General features: G+C 34.3%; 2 protein-coding genes across 4 annotated transcripts; both read right to left on the bottom strand.

Annotated features, from left to right (window-relative positions):
• Positions 1–11698: 11698 nt before the first annotated feature.
• Positions 11699–13287, bottom strand: LOC145132525 (ras-related protein Rab2BV-like). 3 transcript variants are annotated; one of them, XM_079067332.1, is made up of 3 exons: positions 13130–13287; positions 12536–12859; positions 11699–12456 (listed from the first exon to the last, which is right to left on the bottom strand). In XM_079067332.1, the coding sequence occupies exons 2-3, from the start codon at positions 12740–12742 to the stop codon at positions 11971–11973; spliced, it is 693 nt and encodes a 230-aa protein (XP_078923458.1). In that variant the 5' UTR covers positions 12743–12859; positions 13130–13287; the 3' UTR covers positions 11699–11970. The 3 variants fall into 3 exon arrangements, with proteins under 3 accessions (XP_078923458.1, XP_078923459.1, XP_078923461.1); XM_079067333.1 differs by having other exon boundaries at positions 12681–12859; XM_079067335.1 differs by lacking the exon at positions 13130–13287 and adding an exon at positions 13007–13096 and having other exon boundaries at positions 12681–12859.
• Positions 13288–15145: 1858 nt separating this feature from the next.
• LOC145133797 (protein DA1-related 2-like) lies at positions 15146–19088 on the bottom strand. The gene is made up of 12 exons (XM_079068756.1): positions 18476–19088; positions 18189–18349; positions 18009–18096; positions 17813–17909; positions 17615–17735; positions 17451–17534; positions 16808–16927; positions 16514–16726; positions 16372–16434; positions 16059–16174; positions 15873–15931; positions 15146–15774 (listed from the first exon to the last, which is right to left on the bottom strand). Exons 1-12 carry the CDS (start codon positions 18522–18524, stop codon positions 15467–15469), a joined length of 1479 nt encoding a protein of 492 aa, XP_078924882.1. The 5' UTR covers positions 18525–19088; the 3' UTR covers positions 15146–15466.
• Between the last annotated feature and the right edge of the window lie 892 nt (positions 19089–19980).

Genomic DNA, 19980 nt, shown 5'->3' with positions numbered 1-19980 from the left:
GAACATGAGACTTGGATCGCATCAATCTCATTTGGAGTTCAACTTTGGGTAATGCACATTAGATGTCTAACTCTCAATACATTAGAGGAAAAAATCCCATATTTACTACATAAGCCTCTTGCATAGTTCATACCATACCTGAAAATGACTTTTATAATTGCCGGATTAAGGATCAACATTTGACCATATCAAAACACATCACTCCCTACACTTAAGTCTCAATATGTATATCAGGTGTTAAGGATATAAATATAGTACCTTTTAATCAAGTATCAATCATAACAACGATCTATGAGGTGATCTTGATGCGAGTCGGTTTAGTACTAACTCTCTGACAAGTACCGACCAAATCTACAGATTTCGGTCAGTATAATTGATCGAAAGGATGGTTTAGCCTCGTTTGTTGGGTTTTGCAAGGATTTCTCACTGATGTGTCAGTATGTGTGGATGACAACTGTGATGTGGGATGAAGTTCCTATTTCAGATATTGATGAGTGATGCAAGGCCGGAAGACCTTGGTCGGGTTAGGTTGGAAGCCTGGTGCAACATGAGTGTCAACGGGGAGGTTCAGATGCCAGAAGGTTGTCCATGATTTTGGGACCTGGAGGTCCTGGACGGAAAAGTGAATTCTTCTCTTGTGGGTTACCGATGTTGTGGGGAATTATTTATCGTCAGGTTGCTCCTTTCTTCTAAGGTTTGCAACTGTGTCAGAGGAGTCGGGTTTAGAGGACCCTCAAAGGGTTACATCTAGAATAGGAGAGAGAAGTGATTTCGAGGACAAAATCGAATTTAAGTGGGGGAGAATTGTAACACCCGGTTTTCTGGATCGGGTCGATTTACGGTTTCAAGGAGTCAAGGCTTGGTTTTTGGGTAAAACCCAGACTCACTACATGAGCCATAGAGAGGTCACGACATGAGCAGCGATCAATTAACATTTTGATTTAAGCTGAGCTCACAACGTGAGCGTTAGGAGCTCACGACGTGAGATACATTGCAGCCCAAGCCTACGATCTTTTAGGGTTTCCTTCGTATTTAAACCCCATAAACTTCATTTTAGGGTTCCAAACCAGCGTCCTTCGTCCCTAAACTCAGTAAAACCCTAACCCTAGCCTCTCTTTGTGTTTCTTGAGCTTTTGGTGGAGTTTTGATGGTTTGAAGAGGAAGAGATCACCATGGAAGCATAGTTTCAGCTTGGAAAGTTTCATTTGCAACCCTTAGCTACACTTTTGGGTCAATATGAGTAATCAAGATCCAAGCTTTATGTTTCCTTGTTGTTGGACCTAAGGTTTTATTTATATTTATCCAATATCTTAATAGTGAGAGTGTTGGGACTCCATAAAGTTGGCAACTTTATGGGTCCTTAGGGTCCCTTGATGCTTATATGTCATGGATTTGAAGTTTGCAGGATATTTCAGTCCATGCATGAGAAATTACTTCCTTTTCTTCATAAATGACCTAGTTTGAGCTCAAGTCTTGTATTGGATATACAAGACCTTAAAGCATCAATTTTTATGATCCTAGGAGTTTTAGGAATCCTCGTGGAAAAGGTGGAGTAGTGGCTTAATGGATTAAGAAGTTTTTAGATCGAATTGGCACTCAGACGGATCACAAGACGTGAGGCTTATGCCTGTCATGTCATGAGAAGTGAGAGACCCGATTATTTTGTCCTGAAGTGGCTTTCGACGTGAGCCATATATGGTCATGTGGTGAGGGTCTGCTAACTGTTGACTTTCATTGATTGTTGACTTTTTGGCCAAGTTTGAATTTGGGTCAAACTTGAGGATTTTGGGCTATTGATTGAGATACTCTCTGGTTCTGGTGTTAGTGATTTGTGGGAACAAGCAGTGCTGAAAAAGGATCGTATCGCAGTGTTCAGAGTTCTTCAATTCAGGTGAGTTTTGCCTCATTGTACACGTGGGTCGAAGGAACTAATGTCGACCCACTAGTTTTGGTTATCTTTAGTAGAAGGATGCCATAGAGACTGTATATAGTCAAGTAGGATAGACTGAGGACTCTTGATCTAGGATTTCTTGCATTTTGTTTAGTTGGATGTGGCTCGAGAGTAGGATTATCTGTCGGGGTGTATATCTCACCTCTGAGTACATACGGTTATGCATACCTTAGATTGTTGGTATTTATTATGTTGTTATGTTGTAGTGATTTGATAGATCGGTATCCTGGTAGTTGGTATGTTGCTATGTTTTAGTGATCTGTTAAATTTATATCCTGGTATTTAAGATGTTTCTATGTTGTAGTAACCTCTTAGATCTGTATCCTCTTAGATTTATATCCTGGTATTTAAGATGTGTCTATGTTTCTATTTAAGATGTTTCTATGTGGTTGCTCAAGGAATATGACAGGGTTCAAGTCTCTTATGGAAGACTTTGTAAACAAGGATGTTCCAACTGTTACATACAAATATAGTGGCAAGGGAGATACAAAAAGGTTTGGCACTATCAAATGCAACTCTGTTGTATTCAAGAATGTGTCATACGTCAAATGTCTTAAACACAATATCATCTAAATCAGCCAGTTATGTGACGCTGATTATGAAGTCCATTTTAACAAGAAATAAGGAAAAGTAATTGATCAAAAGAATGTCACTGTGTTGACTGCAAACATCCAGAATGACATTTATGTTCTAGACATGTTTTTTTGCTGACAACTCTCTTTTTTGCTGCTTTTTCTCTTGTGCTTAATCGCATATGTTGTGGCACAAAAGACTATCTCACTTGAACTTCAAGAACATCTCAAAGATCTTTGGAAATCAGCTTGTGAGAGGAATTCCTAAGATGCAGTTCATTAAGCACAAAGTTTGTTCAACGTGTGAAAAGGGAAAGAAAACCAAGTCATCCTTCAAGCCAAAGTCATGTTCCTCTATCACCAAACCTTTTCATATCCTTCATATGGACCTGTTTGGACATGTCCCAATAAAGTCAAGATCTGGGAAGAAGTTCACTCTTGTCATCGTGGACGAATTTTCAAGATTTGCATGGTTGATTTTCTTGAGAAAGAAAATCCATGTTGTTGATGAGATCATATCTCTCATTAAGCAATGGGAAGTTCTTTATGTCCATAAAGTCAGACAATTACGTAGTGATCATGGCACTGAGTTCATGAATTCCACCTTGGAAAATTTTTGCTCAAATTCAGGAATCTCTCAAAATTTCTCTGCTGTTATAACCCCTCAACAAAATAGCATAGCTGAAAGACGAAATCGAACACTCATTGAAGCTGGGTGAACTATGGTTGTTGAGTTTGGTCTTCCTTTATATTTCTGTATTGAAGTTGTCAACACAACATGTTACACTCAAAACCATTCCATCATTGTGAAGCGTCATGGGAAAACTGCTTATGAGCTACTTAAAGGGAGAAAACCTGACATCTCCTACTTTCAAGTGTTTGGTTGTGTATGTCATATTCTGAATCAGAGGGATCAGCATTCAAAGTTTGAGGCTAAAGCTGATGAAGGAGTGTTTATAGGATACTCTAGTGTGTACAAGGCCTTCAGGGTGTTCAATCTTTCAAGGGAAACTATTGAGGAGACTACTCATGTCACGTTCGATGAAGACTCATTTATTTATGATCGGATAGATCATCCTTCTTCCATTTTAAGTGAACTCACTTCTAGCTCATCAGACCTTGTCCCTAAGTTATTACCAAATATCGTTAAGTCTATTTTTCCCAACATTGATCCAATTACCAATTCTCAGTCTGACTCTGAAGATCAGGCTGTCATATCTGAAGAAGTTGAGCTATCTAACTCCTCAAATCAAGAAGATTTTGACCCAAATAATGTGAATGATAATGAAAATCATAGAATACTTCGAGATCATACTAAATCTCAAATCATTGGAGATATCAATTCTGGATTCTCACTCGTAGCAGAGTCAGCAGTAACTTTTGCATGTTTGTGAACTTTGTCTCAATGATCGAACGAAAGAATGTTGATGATGCTCTCAAAGAAGTCGCCTAGATTAAGGTCACGTAAGATGAGCTGAATGAGTTTGAACGTCATCGCGTATGGACTCTAGTTCCTAGGCCTCATGGAAAAACCATTATCGTTGCTCGCTAGGTGTTCAGAAACAAGATGGATGAAGATGGAATTGTTATTAGAAACAAGGCAAGACTTGTAGCTCAAGGATTTTGTTAGCTAGAAGGTTTGGACTATGATGAAACCTTCACCCATGTCTCTCGACTTGAAGCAATTTGATTGTTCCTTGCCTTTGCTTCATTCAAGAAATTCAAAATCTATCAAATGGACGTAAATACTGCTTTCTTACATGGAGATCTTCAAGAAGAAGTCTTTCTGAAATAACCTCCAGGTTTTAAGAGTGAAGAATTTCCTGATCATGTATATCGTCTAAGATAAAGTTGCATATGGTTTAAAGCAGGCACCCAGGCTTGGTATGACACATTGGCTAGCTATCTTCTAGAGAGTGGATACACACAAGGAAAAACTGACAACACTTTATTCATTAAGAAATCAGGATCTCACATTATCCTTGCTCAAGTGTATGTTGATGACATTATGTTCGGATCCACTGATGAGAAGATGAGTTCTAGATCCTTTATTTTTAGTTTTCCAGGTTAAACATCTCGTTGATGGAATCTTCTTCTGTCAAATAAAATACATTGCAGACATACTTAAGAGATTTGGTTTTTCTGATAGCAAACCAGCGAAGACTTCAATGTCTTCCTCAACTTCTATCTCCGCTGATCCAACTGGTGTTGATGTAAATGCAACCCTGTATCGAGGAATGATAGGATCACTGCTCTATCTTACTATCAGTCGCTCTGATATTATGTTCACTACCATATTTTGCGCTCGATATCAAGCCTGACCTAAGGAATCCCATCTTCTTGTTGTAAATAGGATCTTCCGTTACATGAAACATACACCCAATCCTGGTTTATGGTATCCTCGCGCATCTGAGTTCAAGCTTGTGGGATTCACTGACTTTGATCATGGTGGATGTGGCATTGATCGAAAAAGTACTTCAGGAGGAGCTCAAATGCTAGGAAATCGACTGGTGAGCTGTTCCAACAAGAAGAAGACATCATTGGCTTGTTCTACCATTGAAGCTGAATATGCAGTCGTTAGAAGATGTTGTGCTCAGATTCTTTGGATTCAGAATCAGCTTCGAGATTAAGGTTTCAACTTCACAAAGACTCATATTTGCAGTGACAACACCAGTTCCATCTAGATTACTCAAAATCTGGTGCAACATTCCAAGACAAAGCACATCGATATTCGTCATCACTTTATCAGGTACATTGTTCAAAAGGGCAAAATGGAGCAGTTCTACATTTTATCCACCGATCAATTGCCTGACATTTTTACTAAGGCATTAGACGAAAAGACCCTAAATAAATTAATTGTTGATCTTGGCATGCTTTCAATGACTTAACTTTCTTTTAGCTTGCTTTGAAAACTTTACTTTTATTTGCCTTCTTAAACAAAAAAGCACAAAAACAAGTATTTTATTTATCTTGCTTTTACCAAAGGAGTTTACATAGCTTACTTAATTTATGTATCTAATGTTTACAAGTGCTTTCCTTCTCTATGTTCTCTATTTCAGGTCTATCTATTTTTTATCTGTAGTTTATCTGTATCTCTTCTTTCTAAAATTAGAAAGATCTAGGGTCTTGAAGATTGTTCTGAATGCACTGATTGTAAAGGAGAAAGTTTTCATCAAGTATTCTTCTTGTTGACAATACCCTCTTTTTCCTCCGCTCACTGTTATGGATGCAACCAGTCATTGTCAATATAATGAGTCTTGCTTCCATCTACTGAGTGATAATCTGGTAAAACCTCGAGTACCCTCGTGTTGATATTGTCAACTCGATGGTTACACATATTAGATCCCATTAACTCATTGGTTACAAAGACTGATTCTTGTTCTTCCTTTTTTCTTGATATACATGAAGCTTGGAATCCATCTGCAATACCTCATCGACTAAAGACATTCTCTCTATTTCTATATTGTAGATTGTATTTTGTTTTAATGCATTTGACTATGTTTGTGTGTTCTTTCATAAACAGTGTTGAAGGATAGATATCTCGAAGAAAGGAAACTGATTCATGAGCCTTTAAATCAAAAGATTTTTAGTATCCTTTTTTTATGATTCTTCTAAAAAAGGCTACATCCAGATCTTCTGAAAAAGATGTATATTCCTTTTTTAACTATTCATTTATTGACCATTTCTCACGTTATCATCTCCTTACCATTTTTGTCTTGTACAATCTTAAAATGAATTGATGGTGAATTTTAAATTCTAGACTGCAACTTAACTTTATGGTACAGAAGATAAACTACTTCTCGTTGATAAGTTTAAATTGTTTATGATTCACGTTGATTTCACCTCGGAGTGATTTAAACACTCTATTCTCTCCTTTAAATTCTTCTCAATAAAACTTAATGATTCACTGTGATATACCACACACCGACGAGAGTTTGAAATTATATGACAATGGTTAGTTTGTGTACTGTAGGCTATCACACGCACCAATCCCTTATTTCCCTTAAATTCTTCTTAAAAGATTTATGATTCAGCGTAACATATCATACGCTGATAAGAGTTTGAAAATTTTGTGTCGATGGTTAAGCTATGGATTGTAGCTTATCACACACACCAATCCATTCTCAACATACATTCTTCTTTAGAATTGCCAGACGCTGATGAGAATTCAAAAACTCTGTGCTGATGGAAATATCAGGTCCCGTGATGTATTACATGCACCTACCCATTCTTTCCCAACAATTATTGTATTAAATAAATTAATGATTCACTGTATCTACCATACACTGATACAACTTCGACATTCTTAGCCGATGGGGACATTCCGTACCGGAATGTATTACATGCATCATCCCATTCTTTCCCATTATTCTACTAATAAAAGAAGTTAATGATTCAGTGTATAAAACCATACTCTGATGAGAATTCGCAATACTATGTCAGTGAATGATAGTGCAAACCCATACTATCATGAGTCTTTTCAATCTCACTCGTTCGTCAGTTGCAACTTTGATCCACTGATAATACAACTTTGATACATTGACCGCTTTCGCTCATAGTACAATGTTGTTGGTGTCAAAAAGGGGGAGAAATCATATACGAAGACATATTCATCTTCTCAGGGGGAGATACTTTCAAGATGCCTTATCTTCTCAGGGGGGAGATAACTTCAAGATGCAAGAAGCGTTCTTACTCTCAGGGGGAACATTCATTATCTCCTCACTTCAGAAGCTGAAAAGTTTTCCAATCATGAATATGATGACTCCAGTGAAGGTTAGTTTTGACATCATTATATAGGGCGAGATTTTAAGGTCACACCTTATGATCACATACTACACATTGACCACCAGCGCCTGCGCCAACATCAAATTGATCAACATCAGCGTGGACTCAATGATCTTAATGATCATATGTATATTAGGCAGTTATACGTTGTATATATAGAATAGATGTCTGATCCATAATCTTAGTGATTAGGATCAGACCTTTTAAAATAGCTTAGTTACATCCCCAAAATAGTGGTATCTTCGTTTCTGTAATCGTATATGTCGTGCTATTAGGTTCAAACCCCAATAGAGCTTGTACCGTATTTGTGACATGTTCTCTATGTGAAAACACTCTTTCTTAGTGAAAGAATCTTTGTGATCATATTGCTTTTTGTTCTTTGTTGTTTATACTTGAGTGTATTCGATCGATACAAACCTTCAACAACACATGAAATAAAAATATATTTCATTTATATCAAGTTAAAGACTCCAACATTAATATTTCTAATCACTGAAAGTATACTAAAAAGGGTACATACTACAAATACACAGAAAAAATATATAGGAAAATGGAAACAAATGTTATTTATAATGACCATTTCCATATTGATATTACAAAACAAAAGATTATATTTTTTTAGAAGTCAAACAAATAATACATTTATTCTGTTATCCTTCACAGTAAAACAAACATAAATCAAAAACAGGACAAAGATTTTTCATCAATAGATATTCTCATTTAGATTATACAATTAGCCAATATCTAACTATTCTTCTTGCAAAATCTAGCTCTAGTAACATGTAAGATATAGAAATTTGAGCAACATATTGTTTCCAAAGGTAGTTAATGGTTTCTTCAAGAGTTGAATCCGGATTGGCGAAGACAAATTCATAAAGAAAATTTGCATTTGTTTTAGGGAAAGCCCTCTTAAGTGTATTTGGCCAGAAAATATTATAACTTGGTGGTTCCTGATCAATGAACATGTAAACTATATTGTTTCAATATTCAGGGAAAATACTTCTTTTACAAATTTGAATGTCAGACTCATTGTGCAGTGGTATGAGACCGTAATCCAATGTCTGACCATATATGAGTGAGCACCGGTTTTCCATTGTTTTAATCTCAAGTTCATGTGCAATGTCTTGTAGTGTTTGAGGATTCAACTTATGAATGTTGAATAACTCCATATAAGTCACTCGCTCTCTTTCATACTTCCTCTCAGACCGGCCTATGAAAAACCCATGATGATGCACCCTCATCGTGATATACATGACATTATAATATCCATAAATATCAGAAGGAGACCCTGTAGATCACGATCCTATGATCACCCAAGGGACATTGTAGTTGGCCATTCTTATAAAAGGGATTTTAAAAAGGGGATATCAAATTGTGTAATATAAATAGGTTAAAATGTTGAGTTTAATTTACAACATTTATAAGAGCTACACTGTAAATGAAAGGTCAATAAGCTTAAAGGGGAAGTTAAAGGTCATGTAATTGAAGGAGATTTTATGACTTTGCAGATTTGTTTGTTTAAATGGATATTTGATGTCATCAAGCCCCAATCTTCTTCAAATTACCTAATAGTTGCAACAACAAATCAAACCAAATTAGGAACAGCAGAAGAAGAAAGAAAATAGAAAATAACGAAAGGGGGATTAGAGGCCTTTCTTATATTCCTTCATGAAAAAAACTTTCAGGCTTGTATCAAGCAATCATGGGAAAGTAAGAATGTGGGGGAAGGGGTTAGATGTTTGTAACTGATAGAAGGTGGGAAAGGAGTTACTGATCGTGATGGAGGTTGAAGGAGGTTAAAGGAAGGATGTGGGGAAGGAGTTGAACTTTGGATGCGGAAGATACCCGAATTCTCTCAACGACCGCTTATATGGATCTAATTGATTTCCTCCTTACTACTCTAAAAGTGGTGTATGTCCTGAGAATCCCTTTTCCTGAATACGTTGAGGATGAAACATTGGAAGTGATAAAGAGGAGATCGAAGTGATAGAAAGATGAAAACATATGTGGTGGCCACATCTTAAATGATATGTCTACAAATGAATTAGTAACAGGTACACCAAAATCCACACCAATGCTGAAACAAAATACAGAAAACAGTAATTAGTAAAATATACATCACAAAAAAACAAAAATGTACACAATAACAATTTTAATTACCACTTATCGATGTACTCATCAACATTTCATAAATTTTTATAAGTACCATTGAAGTCCTGTTTAAGAAATTTATTTTGAATAAATCATGTTTAAGTTAAATTACGAAAGCACCAACATCATCAGTCGATCTGTACACAAAATGACATTAACAAAACCACTGTCTCAACTAAACAATTAGAATTAGTATAAAATTGTGTAGGTCAAGAATCTTACCACAAGGAAGACGATGTGGAAATGAGAACGAAGGACAAAAAGCACCAAAATCATCAGCCGATCTATACACAAAATGAAATTGAAAAAACCATTGACTCAACACAACGATTAGAATCAGTATAGAATTGTGTAGGTCAAAAATGTTACCGCAAGGAAGACGATGCGGAACCGAGAACAAAGGACATTTTATGACCTTGCATATTTGTTTGTTTAAATGGATATTTGATGTCATCGAGCAACAAACTTCTCCAAATTACCTGAGACATGCAACAACAAATCAAATCAAATTAGGAACAGTAAAAGAAGAAAGAAAATAATAATAAAAATAATGAAACGGGGGCTAGAGGCCTTTTCTTATACTCATTCACTAAAAAACTTCCAGTCACAATCAAGTAATCATGGGAAAGTAAGAACGTGGGGGAGGAGTAAGAAGTTTGTAACATGATAGAAGGTAGGGAAGGAGTTACCGATCTAATTAATTTTAACCGGGTTTTATGCATAAAAAGTGTAACATTCGGATTCCTTGATGTATTCTTATTATATATATTTAATATAAAATGTTGAGTCTGAGTTGCATCCCGAGAACATACTCTACAATTTTGTTACGTCATTTCTTACTAACTTAATATGGGTCTTAATCTATTAAGTCACAAATTTGGCCCAAAAAGCATAAAACACTCATTTTACCCTTTGGCAAAAATGCATATTCTTATGCATTCTTTCTCTTGAACTTACTAGTCTAACCTCATCTTAGCGACTTAAACTCATTTTGGCCATTTTCATGAAGTCACAAATTCATAATCTCATCTTTTTCTTATAAATGACCATTTTGCCATTTTGGTCAATAGTTGACTCAAAATCAACTCTCTCTAAATTTCAGGTTCTTACAATCTACCCTCATTAAAGAGATTGTGTCCTCGAAATCTTTTCTTACTCTCTTGGTCATTTTCGCACTTAATGAGCCATTTCTAAGGTTATTCTTTTCTTTAACCTCTTAACCTGAAATAGCAATCTACTTTCTATTTTTTGCATTTTCAATGCAATGGACAAACTATCTTAATCTATCTACTCACAATGGTTGTTAAGGGACGTCTACTACTCTATCCACCCTTATGCAATCATATTGCATACTTAGCACCCTTTCTCATCTTTTTGTCCCACTTTTCACAACTATATGCATAAACTTACAGTTTTTCATTCTTTTTCTCACAAATGGTGAGTAGTCACCTGTTGTAGAGTGATATATATATATATATATATATATATATATATATATATATATATATATATATATATATATATATATATATATGACAAAAGTGAATATGTGGCTGATATGTATGTAAGTTTGTATATAGAATCTTTAAAACGACGTAGTTTTGATTAATAACACTTCAAATAACTTATCCTAAAATCTAGGTTTTGTAATTTAATTATTTGATTTTGAATGATTCTTTCCTTAATAACTCTATCTTCTCCGTGAACTTAAAACTTTTATTTTATGTACGTCAAAAACGTAGTCAAGCATTATGATAGAACTTTTTATGTTAGATTTTTTCATTTTTAATTATATACTATGTCTAAGTGAATTAGCCATACACTAAGTGTTTAATGATTGTGTTTGCAATGAAGCACTTTTTAAGATATGTGAGTAATCAAATTCATTTACACCAATGAACTGAATTAATGTTTTTGTTTATTAACAGTTAATAGCCTTTCGAGTGGAAGGTTCGAACCAGTAACGGTGTTAAGTGGCAGGTTTTATGTTTTTTTTCTTTTAATTTCATTAGTGGTGTAAAATAGTTATAATTTGATATTTATATTATTTACGTATATTTGGAAGGGTTGGAATTAATCGAAACTACGTAGTTTTTTCATGTTCTATATGTAAGGTTGTATACATGACAGCCACATATTCCCCATCCCCTATATATATATATATATATATATATATATATATATATATATATATATATATATATATATATATATAATACGAATATTTCATGCTAGTATAAATTGAAATGATTTACAGAAGTTAAATTATAGCAACAAAAAGAATACATATTCAATACTCTTTAATCTATTCTCTATACCCTATCAAAACTCAAAAGAAATAAAAGGAAAAAACATATATATAACACCAATCTCCTACCATTTCCTTCTCATTTTCTTTTTCTTTGACCTTTTACAGAAAGAAGTATCCTACATTCATAGGTCCTTCACTTCACTTGTAAGTCTTGAACAAACATGTACAAGTACAATCTTTTTTCCTCTTTTATGTCCCCTCTAATTAGAACAACATCCTTTCCTTTGGTTATTATTCCCATAATCACCAACATTAATGGTTGTTCTTTGTGTAGGAACAACCGCTTTGGCTGATTCCTGAGCAGCCAAAGCTTTCTTACTAACTATCTGATATATATCCAACAAAATCATCTGAAAGGCTTTTTCCACATTTTGTGCTTCGAGTGCAGAAGTCTCCAAAAACGACAACCCTTCTTGTTCTGCTAACTTTTGACCATCGGTTTCTTGAACGGCTCTAAGATGGTTCAAATCCGACTTGTTTCCAGCCAACATGATCACAATGTTGGAGTCTGCATGGTCCCTTAGCTCCCTTAGCCACCTTGTCACGTTTTCAAATGATTGTGCTTTTGTTATGTCGTACACCAACAGAGCACCTACAGCTCCTCTGTAATAAGCACTTGTGATTGCTCGATACCTTTCTTGACCAGCTGTGTCCCATATTTGTGCCTTCACTGTCTTCCCCTCCACCTGCATTACAATTTACAATTTACACCCACCTAGTACAAGTTATGACAGACTAATCTCTGTGGGTAATTTCAACAAACACCTTATGGGCATTACTAAGTCTCCGTCGATATGTTGCTATTTTCAAGAAACAAACTATTATATATGGATATGATTGACGTAAAAAAGTGATATCTATACGAAATTGTAGGCGTAACCCACAAAAAAACTGCCGGAGGTTACTCAACCTGAAGAGTTCTTGTAGCGAATTCGACACCGATGGTGGATTTAGACTCCAGACAGAACTCATTCCGGGTAAACCGAGAAAGAATGTTAGATTTACCGACTCCAGAATCCCCAATTAATACAATCTTGAATAAGTAATCATACTCGTGATCCACCTTATATGCCATTCCTTCTCTCAGACCTATAGAAAATGGAAGAAAAACACGATTAGAAAAACGAAATAAAATTTTTATAAACGACTATTCATAACGACCAATTTGGGATCTTTTCTTTTCTTCTAATCAATTTCAATGAACAAACTCGTTTTTTTCGATAGAGTTTCACCCACTTTTATTGTTTCAAACCACCATTTTCTTATCTTCAGACGTCCTCACAAAACTAGAAAGTGAAAACGAATCCCAAATGTGATTCTTTTATGTAATGGAAAATGATAGAAGATTAAGAATCTAACCATGCAGAAATGGCTGATGAAGAACAAGACTGTAATGGAAAGATTAGACGGAAGGAGTTGCAGAGGATTGTAGAGAGAGAAAGGGGAGGAGGGAGAGAGGACCAATCGGAAGAAACAGAAATTTCGAATAAACAGGAACTTTCATCGGTAATTCAGAAGAAGAATCAGAAAAACCTGGAATTGTTTCAAGTTCACAAAGTTTTCATTACTATCCCTATACTATATTTTAATGACACTAAACCCCCCATACTTTTCGTCGCCTACCACTTAGAGTCTTAGACTATCTTCATTAATAACAAATATAACCTAATTTTCAATTAAAAAAACTAATTTATCTCTCCTACATCTATAATTCTACACAATCCAACCCTATCCAAAATTTTCATCATCCTTATCAACCCTACCAAATCTAACTTTCAATTAAAAAACACACTTAAAAGAGTATTCATATATTTATTTAGATAATTTATTTTATTTTTTAATATGGATAAAATAGGATTATTTATATAATTAGTTTTTGATTATAAATAATAATATAATACCATCATTAAATGGTGGAGACGTGTGTAAAGAAATGGGTCTCGAAGTATATGGACATACATTCTTTGATGTCCCGATGATATACTTATCCGAGTCACGCCAAATGAAAAAGTTTCAAGGCAACACAATAATCAGGAAAAAAAAAAAAAGTCGAACGAGCTTTTGGCATCCTAAAAAGTCGTTGGTGCATACTTGAACTCCCTGCACGAGCAATGCTTCCTAGAATATTAGAAAAATAATATACACTTGCATTATTTTACACAATATAATTTAAAAATGAAGATGCGGCGATATGTCCTGATTACGTTATCGATCCTCCAAACAATCGAGAAGTAAATGAATGTATTCTTAACGAATGGCATTACCAAGAAGCCTACCACAAGTTTCTGTTTATTTTAATAGAAAGAAAAAAAAAAAAGATGTGGCCATATCGTAGAACATATTGCAAACACCTGCATACCAAACCTTTACAACACTTTTTTTTTCTTTCTATTATTTACCCTTCTATTTATATAATCAAATATTATTTAATTTCTTATTTTATATTTTTGGACTAGTTTTTATGTTATTTTAATAATAAAATGGTTTAGGGAAGAGATGTATGTTAGGAATGACCATTTCTATATGTTTAGAGAAGTTACGTATGAAATGAAAAGATAGAGGAAGAGAAAGAAAAACTGATATGAGGCTTGTTGTATTTATGTATTTGATGGGTAACCATTACTAGGATAAGGAATGGACATCACCTTATCACCTTATGTGTTTGAATTTTTTTTTTAATTTTAGGTAGTGCACTGGCGAGGCTATTTTATGTGAAGGTGGGTCACTTAACCACCTAAAATTAAAAAAAAAATTCAAACAAGTTATATATAAAATATATTTAGGACCTACCTTAAGTATTATTAATGACCTACCTTATTGTGTTTGTAAAAGAAAAAAGGTATAAATTATTGACAACAGAAGACATCATATTTTGTGGTATGAAGAAGTCTCACATCGGCTCTAAGAAGAAAATGATGCATATTTCTACATCATAAGCTTGCCGATGCCTGATTTAGATTGACTTACTTCTTTCGGCTTTCACCACCAACTTTTATACGTATTAAACCAGTCCGATTGAACCCAGTTTTCTCCTGAACTCAGCCGGTGAACCAAATGATTTTTTATTTTAGACTCTTCATTGAAGGAGTGACAGATTATGGTTAAATGGCACCTTTGGTACCACATCACCAACCCAAAAAGCTTTTCAAGCAACCACTACAGGTGAGTTTTTTCACATAGTATTATTATGATCCCATAATAACAATTATATAAGTATATGTAATAGATAAATGAATAAAATAATATTAATTTGTGAAAAAACTCCATGTAAAGAACTTTGGGGTGAAACACTATGTTGTGTCATATGATGTTGTCTCTCTTAATCACCATTCATCGTAGAAATCTCAAGTGAAACAGAACCATTGAATTAAAAGGGAACAAAGAATAGCATATTCAATTAAAGACTTAAAAGAAGTTCAAAAGAAAAAAAAAATTCCTAATAAATCACAAAAGTTCACAAACAATTTCAAAACAGAAACCCACAATACCAATTACAGAAATAAATCCTTTAAAGGTTTATAAAAAAAAGTAATCAAGACCAACTTTCCTCATATTCTTGCACATTTATCTCCAAAATGACCCCATAAATAGTTAAAAACTTGGTGTCATTCGATCACTTTGATCCTCAAGAGCTACTTGTGCAAAGAAAAAAAAAGCAGATTAAAAATAAATAATAATTTATTTATAAAACAAAACTCAGAGAGGGAAGTTTCTAGTAAGGCGAATATGATCCAGTGTTCTTCGTAAGCCATATGTATTAACAGCTGCATTTGCAGCTCTAAACCCTCCTCCATATGCTGGTGATGCATCATGAGCTATTTGATGCATGAAAAATTCACCTAATTTGTTCTCATTTCTTGATTTCCCACCTTTCTTTGATGTTGATGATGATGTTGATGATGATGGCATGTTTTTTAATCCAGGCATGATCTCTGATTCGAGCCACATATATGAAAGCACTTGACAAATACCTTCTTCTACCTCAGGATTTAGGCTCCTGTAACCTGTCAAAATTCAAAAACTTTTAACATAACTTTACTAGTACCAAAAAAACTTAATCTTAAAAAAGATTATATTCAAGAAACTGTATGCAAGTTGTTACCTTTAAGACGTAACCAGCCATGCATCAACTCATGAGCAAGAATGGCTCCAGTTAGTAATCTGCATATAATATACTCAAGTGTTTATAACCTTCTCAACTGTTATATACAAAATTCGGGTCATAGTTTTTTATTTTTTTAACTTAAATTATTTATAGAAGTAAAAGAATGGAGGATAAAAATGTGACCTTGGAAGACCATACAAAGCAAGAATGGCAGTAACTTCACATCTTCGAGTCAGCTTCTGATGATGAGTTCTCATTCCCACCAATCGATGACCACCAACTCTCGGCCTTTTTAATATCTGCAACAAAATAATTAAATATCTAGTAAATTACATTTTTGGTCCCTGACTATAGCTGATTCTTGCAATAGGAAACCTTTTGGAACCTAAATTGAAAAAACCAGCTATACTCAGGGACCAAAACTGTAATTTACTCAGAAAAATATATTAACTATTTGCAAAATTACAAGTATCATATTCTTTTAAAGCATACGTACACTTGCAACAGTCTGCTCTTCAGAAAGACACACACCCCTTGTCTCAGGCAAATGATGGAACCCCTGAAAGATAAAAGAATGTAAAAATCACAAGAATTCAAGTAGCAAAAACATTATAAAAAACGAAAGATTGATAAATTACGTTTTTCTCCCCCACGATAGCATCATTAAGGGCGTGTCTTTCAACAAGAAGCATGGGAATTTGTTGATCAAGTCTCATGTTCATTCCCTCATAGTAGTCTCTAATGGAATGATAAAGCGGTTGACAGTCTCCTGTATCCATTATTGCAGATTCCATGCACTCCAAACATAAACTCCTTCCATCTCCCAATGAGATGTATCTTACATTCACACACTTCAATATTTCCAAATTAACATCATAATTATAAAAAATGTTATAAAAAAAGGTATAAAGATGGAAACTTTATGTCCATACCTCAAGTCTTTCACAACTACAACATCGAGCTGTATTATCATGTTCATGTGCTGGACAATATTTCTGTGACCAAAATGGATGGCATCGATACTCGATTAATCCAGCTCCATTTGTGGGAATCTAAAAAGTAAAAAGATGATATTACACTTTTTGTAATTGTTTTTCTGTAAAGGAATATATCATCGTATATGCAATTCTTTTGTATCTTTTAGCATCCAAAATCAAATCTTGTTTTAAGAATCAATACAACTAAGCAGGTTTTTCTTTTTGACTAATGGGCTTAATGGGTTAAGAAGTTAATGCGGAAAGATATATATAAGGTTGTTTCTTTTTGCCTTGATCCATACAGAATGTCTTAACACATTAAGCCCTGAATGCTGGCTTAATACATTCAGACCCAAATCTTCACATAAATGTTGGAGTTTATTAGGGTAATTTTGAGTCTGATGTGGATATAGTGAAAATTGTTTGTTGGAGTGTAAGGGTAAAATGGTCATTTACTTATGTTCACGCGGTTTATTCGGTCCAAATAGAAACAGACTTTGTGTATACAGCACTTTATCCATACATACATCTTTACCCATTTGGCCACTTTATCAGGACTTAAAAAAAAGAAATACATTCAAGTAAAATTTCCCCTTACAAATTGAAAGCAGACTTCACACTTGGGATGAGTCAACTCTTTGAAGCAGGACTTATGGTATGCATCTTTTCCTGATAAAGAGAACTTGAATCAACAGAAAAAACTAATAAGGTCTTGAAAAAAAGAATGCATTGTAATAATGATTAAAAAAAAGAACAAATTACCTCGTGTTCTGTGATTGGGTAACTACAAGCACGACAACAAAAGCACTCTGGATGAAAAAATGTCCCCATGCAACCCAAGTAATTGCTGTAACCAATATCACGGTTGCATCCACCACATACCCTGAAATTAAGAGATGAATACAAAGATTAAATCAAGGTTATATCATGTTTTTAGTAACAAAAAGATATAATAAGTACCTATATCCCATGGGTACATATGGAGGGTATGATGGATGAAAGTCATCTTGATGTGATTTTGCAAGATCATTATCATTGCCTGGTTGCCACCCGTATCCTAAAGTAATTCAAACACGCAAAATGTTCATCTGTGATCTTGATAAAGATTGAAAATGAGGGTGATGAACTGATGATTTTTGATTTAGTTAAAGCTTACCATTTGGTTTCCTTAAACCTTCAGCCAAAGAAAGTGCAATTGCTCGATCTAATTCTTCCTTTTCTTTATCACTTCTTGTGCGGTTGTCCTATATGAATTTCTTGCATTAATAGCTATAATAAATACATATATATGGCATGTAGAACGAACAAAAAAAAAAAAAAGGAAATATGGATTTACCAAGGATCTAACAGGAGCACGTAATACCATACTTTCATCTCCAATAAACTGAGGAGGATTTCCACCACTGACTGAACCACGACTTGATCCACCTTTAAGAAGCTTATTCAGCCATTTCATGAAACCGGACTTCCTCTCTGCGTGTGGAGAAACAAAGTCCCCTGTTTTAGAAAAGTTTCATAAGTATAGTTCATTCAAGCATTTCATCAAACAGTTTCCTGATGCACTCACAAAACCCATAAATCAAACAATAATTAATGATGGAAAGTGTTCTTGTTTGTTCGTACCATAGATACAAGGCTGAGAGAGGTGAGTGACGTTCCCTGAAGAAGACATGACTGGTGGGTTGTGGGATGTATGTATAGTTTGGCCACCGGGATTTCAAGAAGGAGAAAAGACGAATGGTGAAACTGGAAAAGGAGTAAGATGGCGATAGAGACTGAAAGGGTGGTTTGAAAAAGAAAAAAAATAAGATTAGCAGAACGAGATGGGGAGAAGAACAATGGCATCATTGTAGATAAAAAGCTAATTTGTTTGAGGAAGAAAAGAAAAGGGAATCTCTGAAAGGGTAACGAAAGGTACAGTTTTTCTGATAGAGAAATAGATAGATTCTTGGCTTGTGTAAAGCAAAGAAGAGAAAGTGGGATAGATCGAAGAAAGAAAGATAAGCAGAGAATCTTAGATGAAGATAAAATAAACGGTTTCTGGACAGCCCATAAAAGAAGATCAACAATTGAAATATAGAAAGCTAGGGTTGAAGATTAGCGTCTAGAAGAACAAAATTTGATCGGACTTTGTATAAGGAAACCAACTTTTGAAAGAGAATTTTGCCGGCAAAAAGGAACGGCATACAGATCACAACGGCCCCTTCATATTTGACAATCGCCATAGGTTTAGTTTGAAATCTGTTTCTCCATTGGAAACAAAATTAATCAAACGGGTGGTCCAACCGGGTACCAACTTAAACGGGTGGGTCGGATAGACTCGAACGTTTTTTCTATGCATGGTTTGGGAATAAGATAAATAATTTTTAATTTATTATTAGTTTATTGGTGTCAAAACATTATAAATTAATAAACATTTTTTTAATATTTTGCTACGTGACAAAAAAGAAAGCTTCTTAAAGTAGACAAACTATAACTTATAATAATTTTTAATAAATTTGTGGAAATAACTTATCAAAAATGATTTATTAGCGGTATGGAACATCTATAAGTTATATATATATATATATATATATATATATATATATATATATATATATATATATCAAACACTTTTATTAGGTTATAACGGTATAGAACCGGTAATAAGCTAAGAAACTCTTTTTTTTTAACTTTCTCAAACATCCAATACTTTTAATATATGAATATTTACGAAAAGAGAATAACTTTGGTAATGATATATAAATAAAAGAGATTAACTTTGGTAACTTTAAATATAATGACATCATATATTTGTCGGTTTAGAAGGTTATATATATATACCTCATGGTATATGTCGCATACGACAACTTTTCAAAATGATGACTAGTGCATCTGATGGTTTGTTGAGCATTGGAGATTTACTTTGGATTGTGGTGTTGTGGATTGTATCATTCAATACCCGTTAGTGGAGGGCTAACCACACCTGACCAAAGAACTTGATGGTTCAAACATCAAGATACTCGTAAAGAATGAAGTTGCATCATCTCGTTAATCCTTATACCTTTTTCACTATTGCATAAGAGAAATGAGCACTTACCTATTTAAGTCCAATATGTTTGGCTGCAAGCTAACCACATTAAACTAAT

This window comes from Lactuca virosa, chromosome 8 (genome assembly GCF_052849685.1).
Source record: "Lactuca virosa cultivar CGN04683 chromosome 8, Lactuca_virosa_CGN04683_v6, whole genome shotgun sequence".
NCBI classification, from domain to species: Eukaryota; Viridiplantae; Streptophyta; class Magnoliopsida; order Asterales; family Asteraceae; genus Lactuca; species Lactuca virosa.
This window is presented reverse-complemented; position numbering and strand designations above follow the sequence as displayed.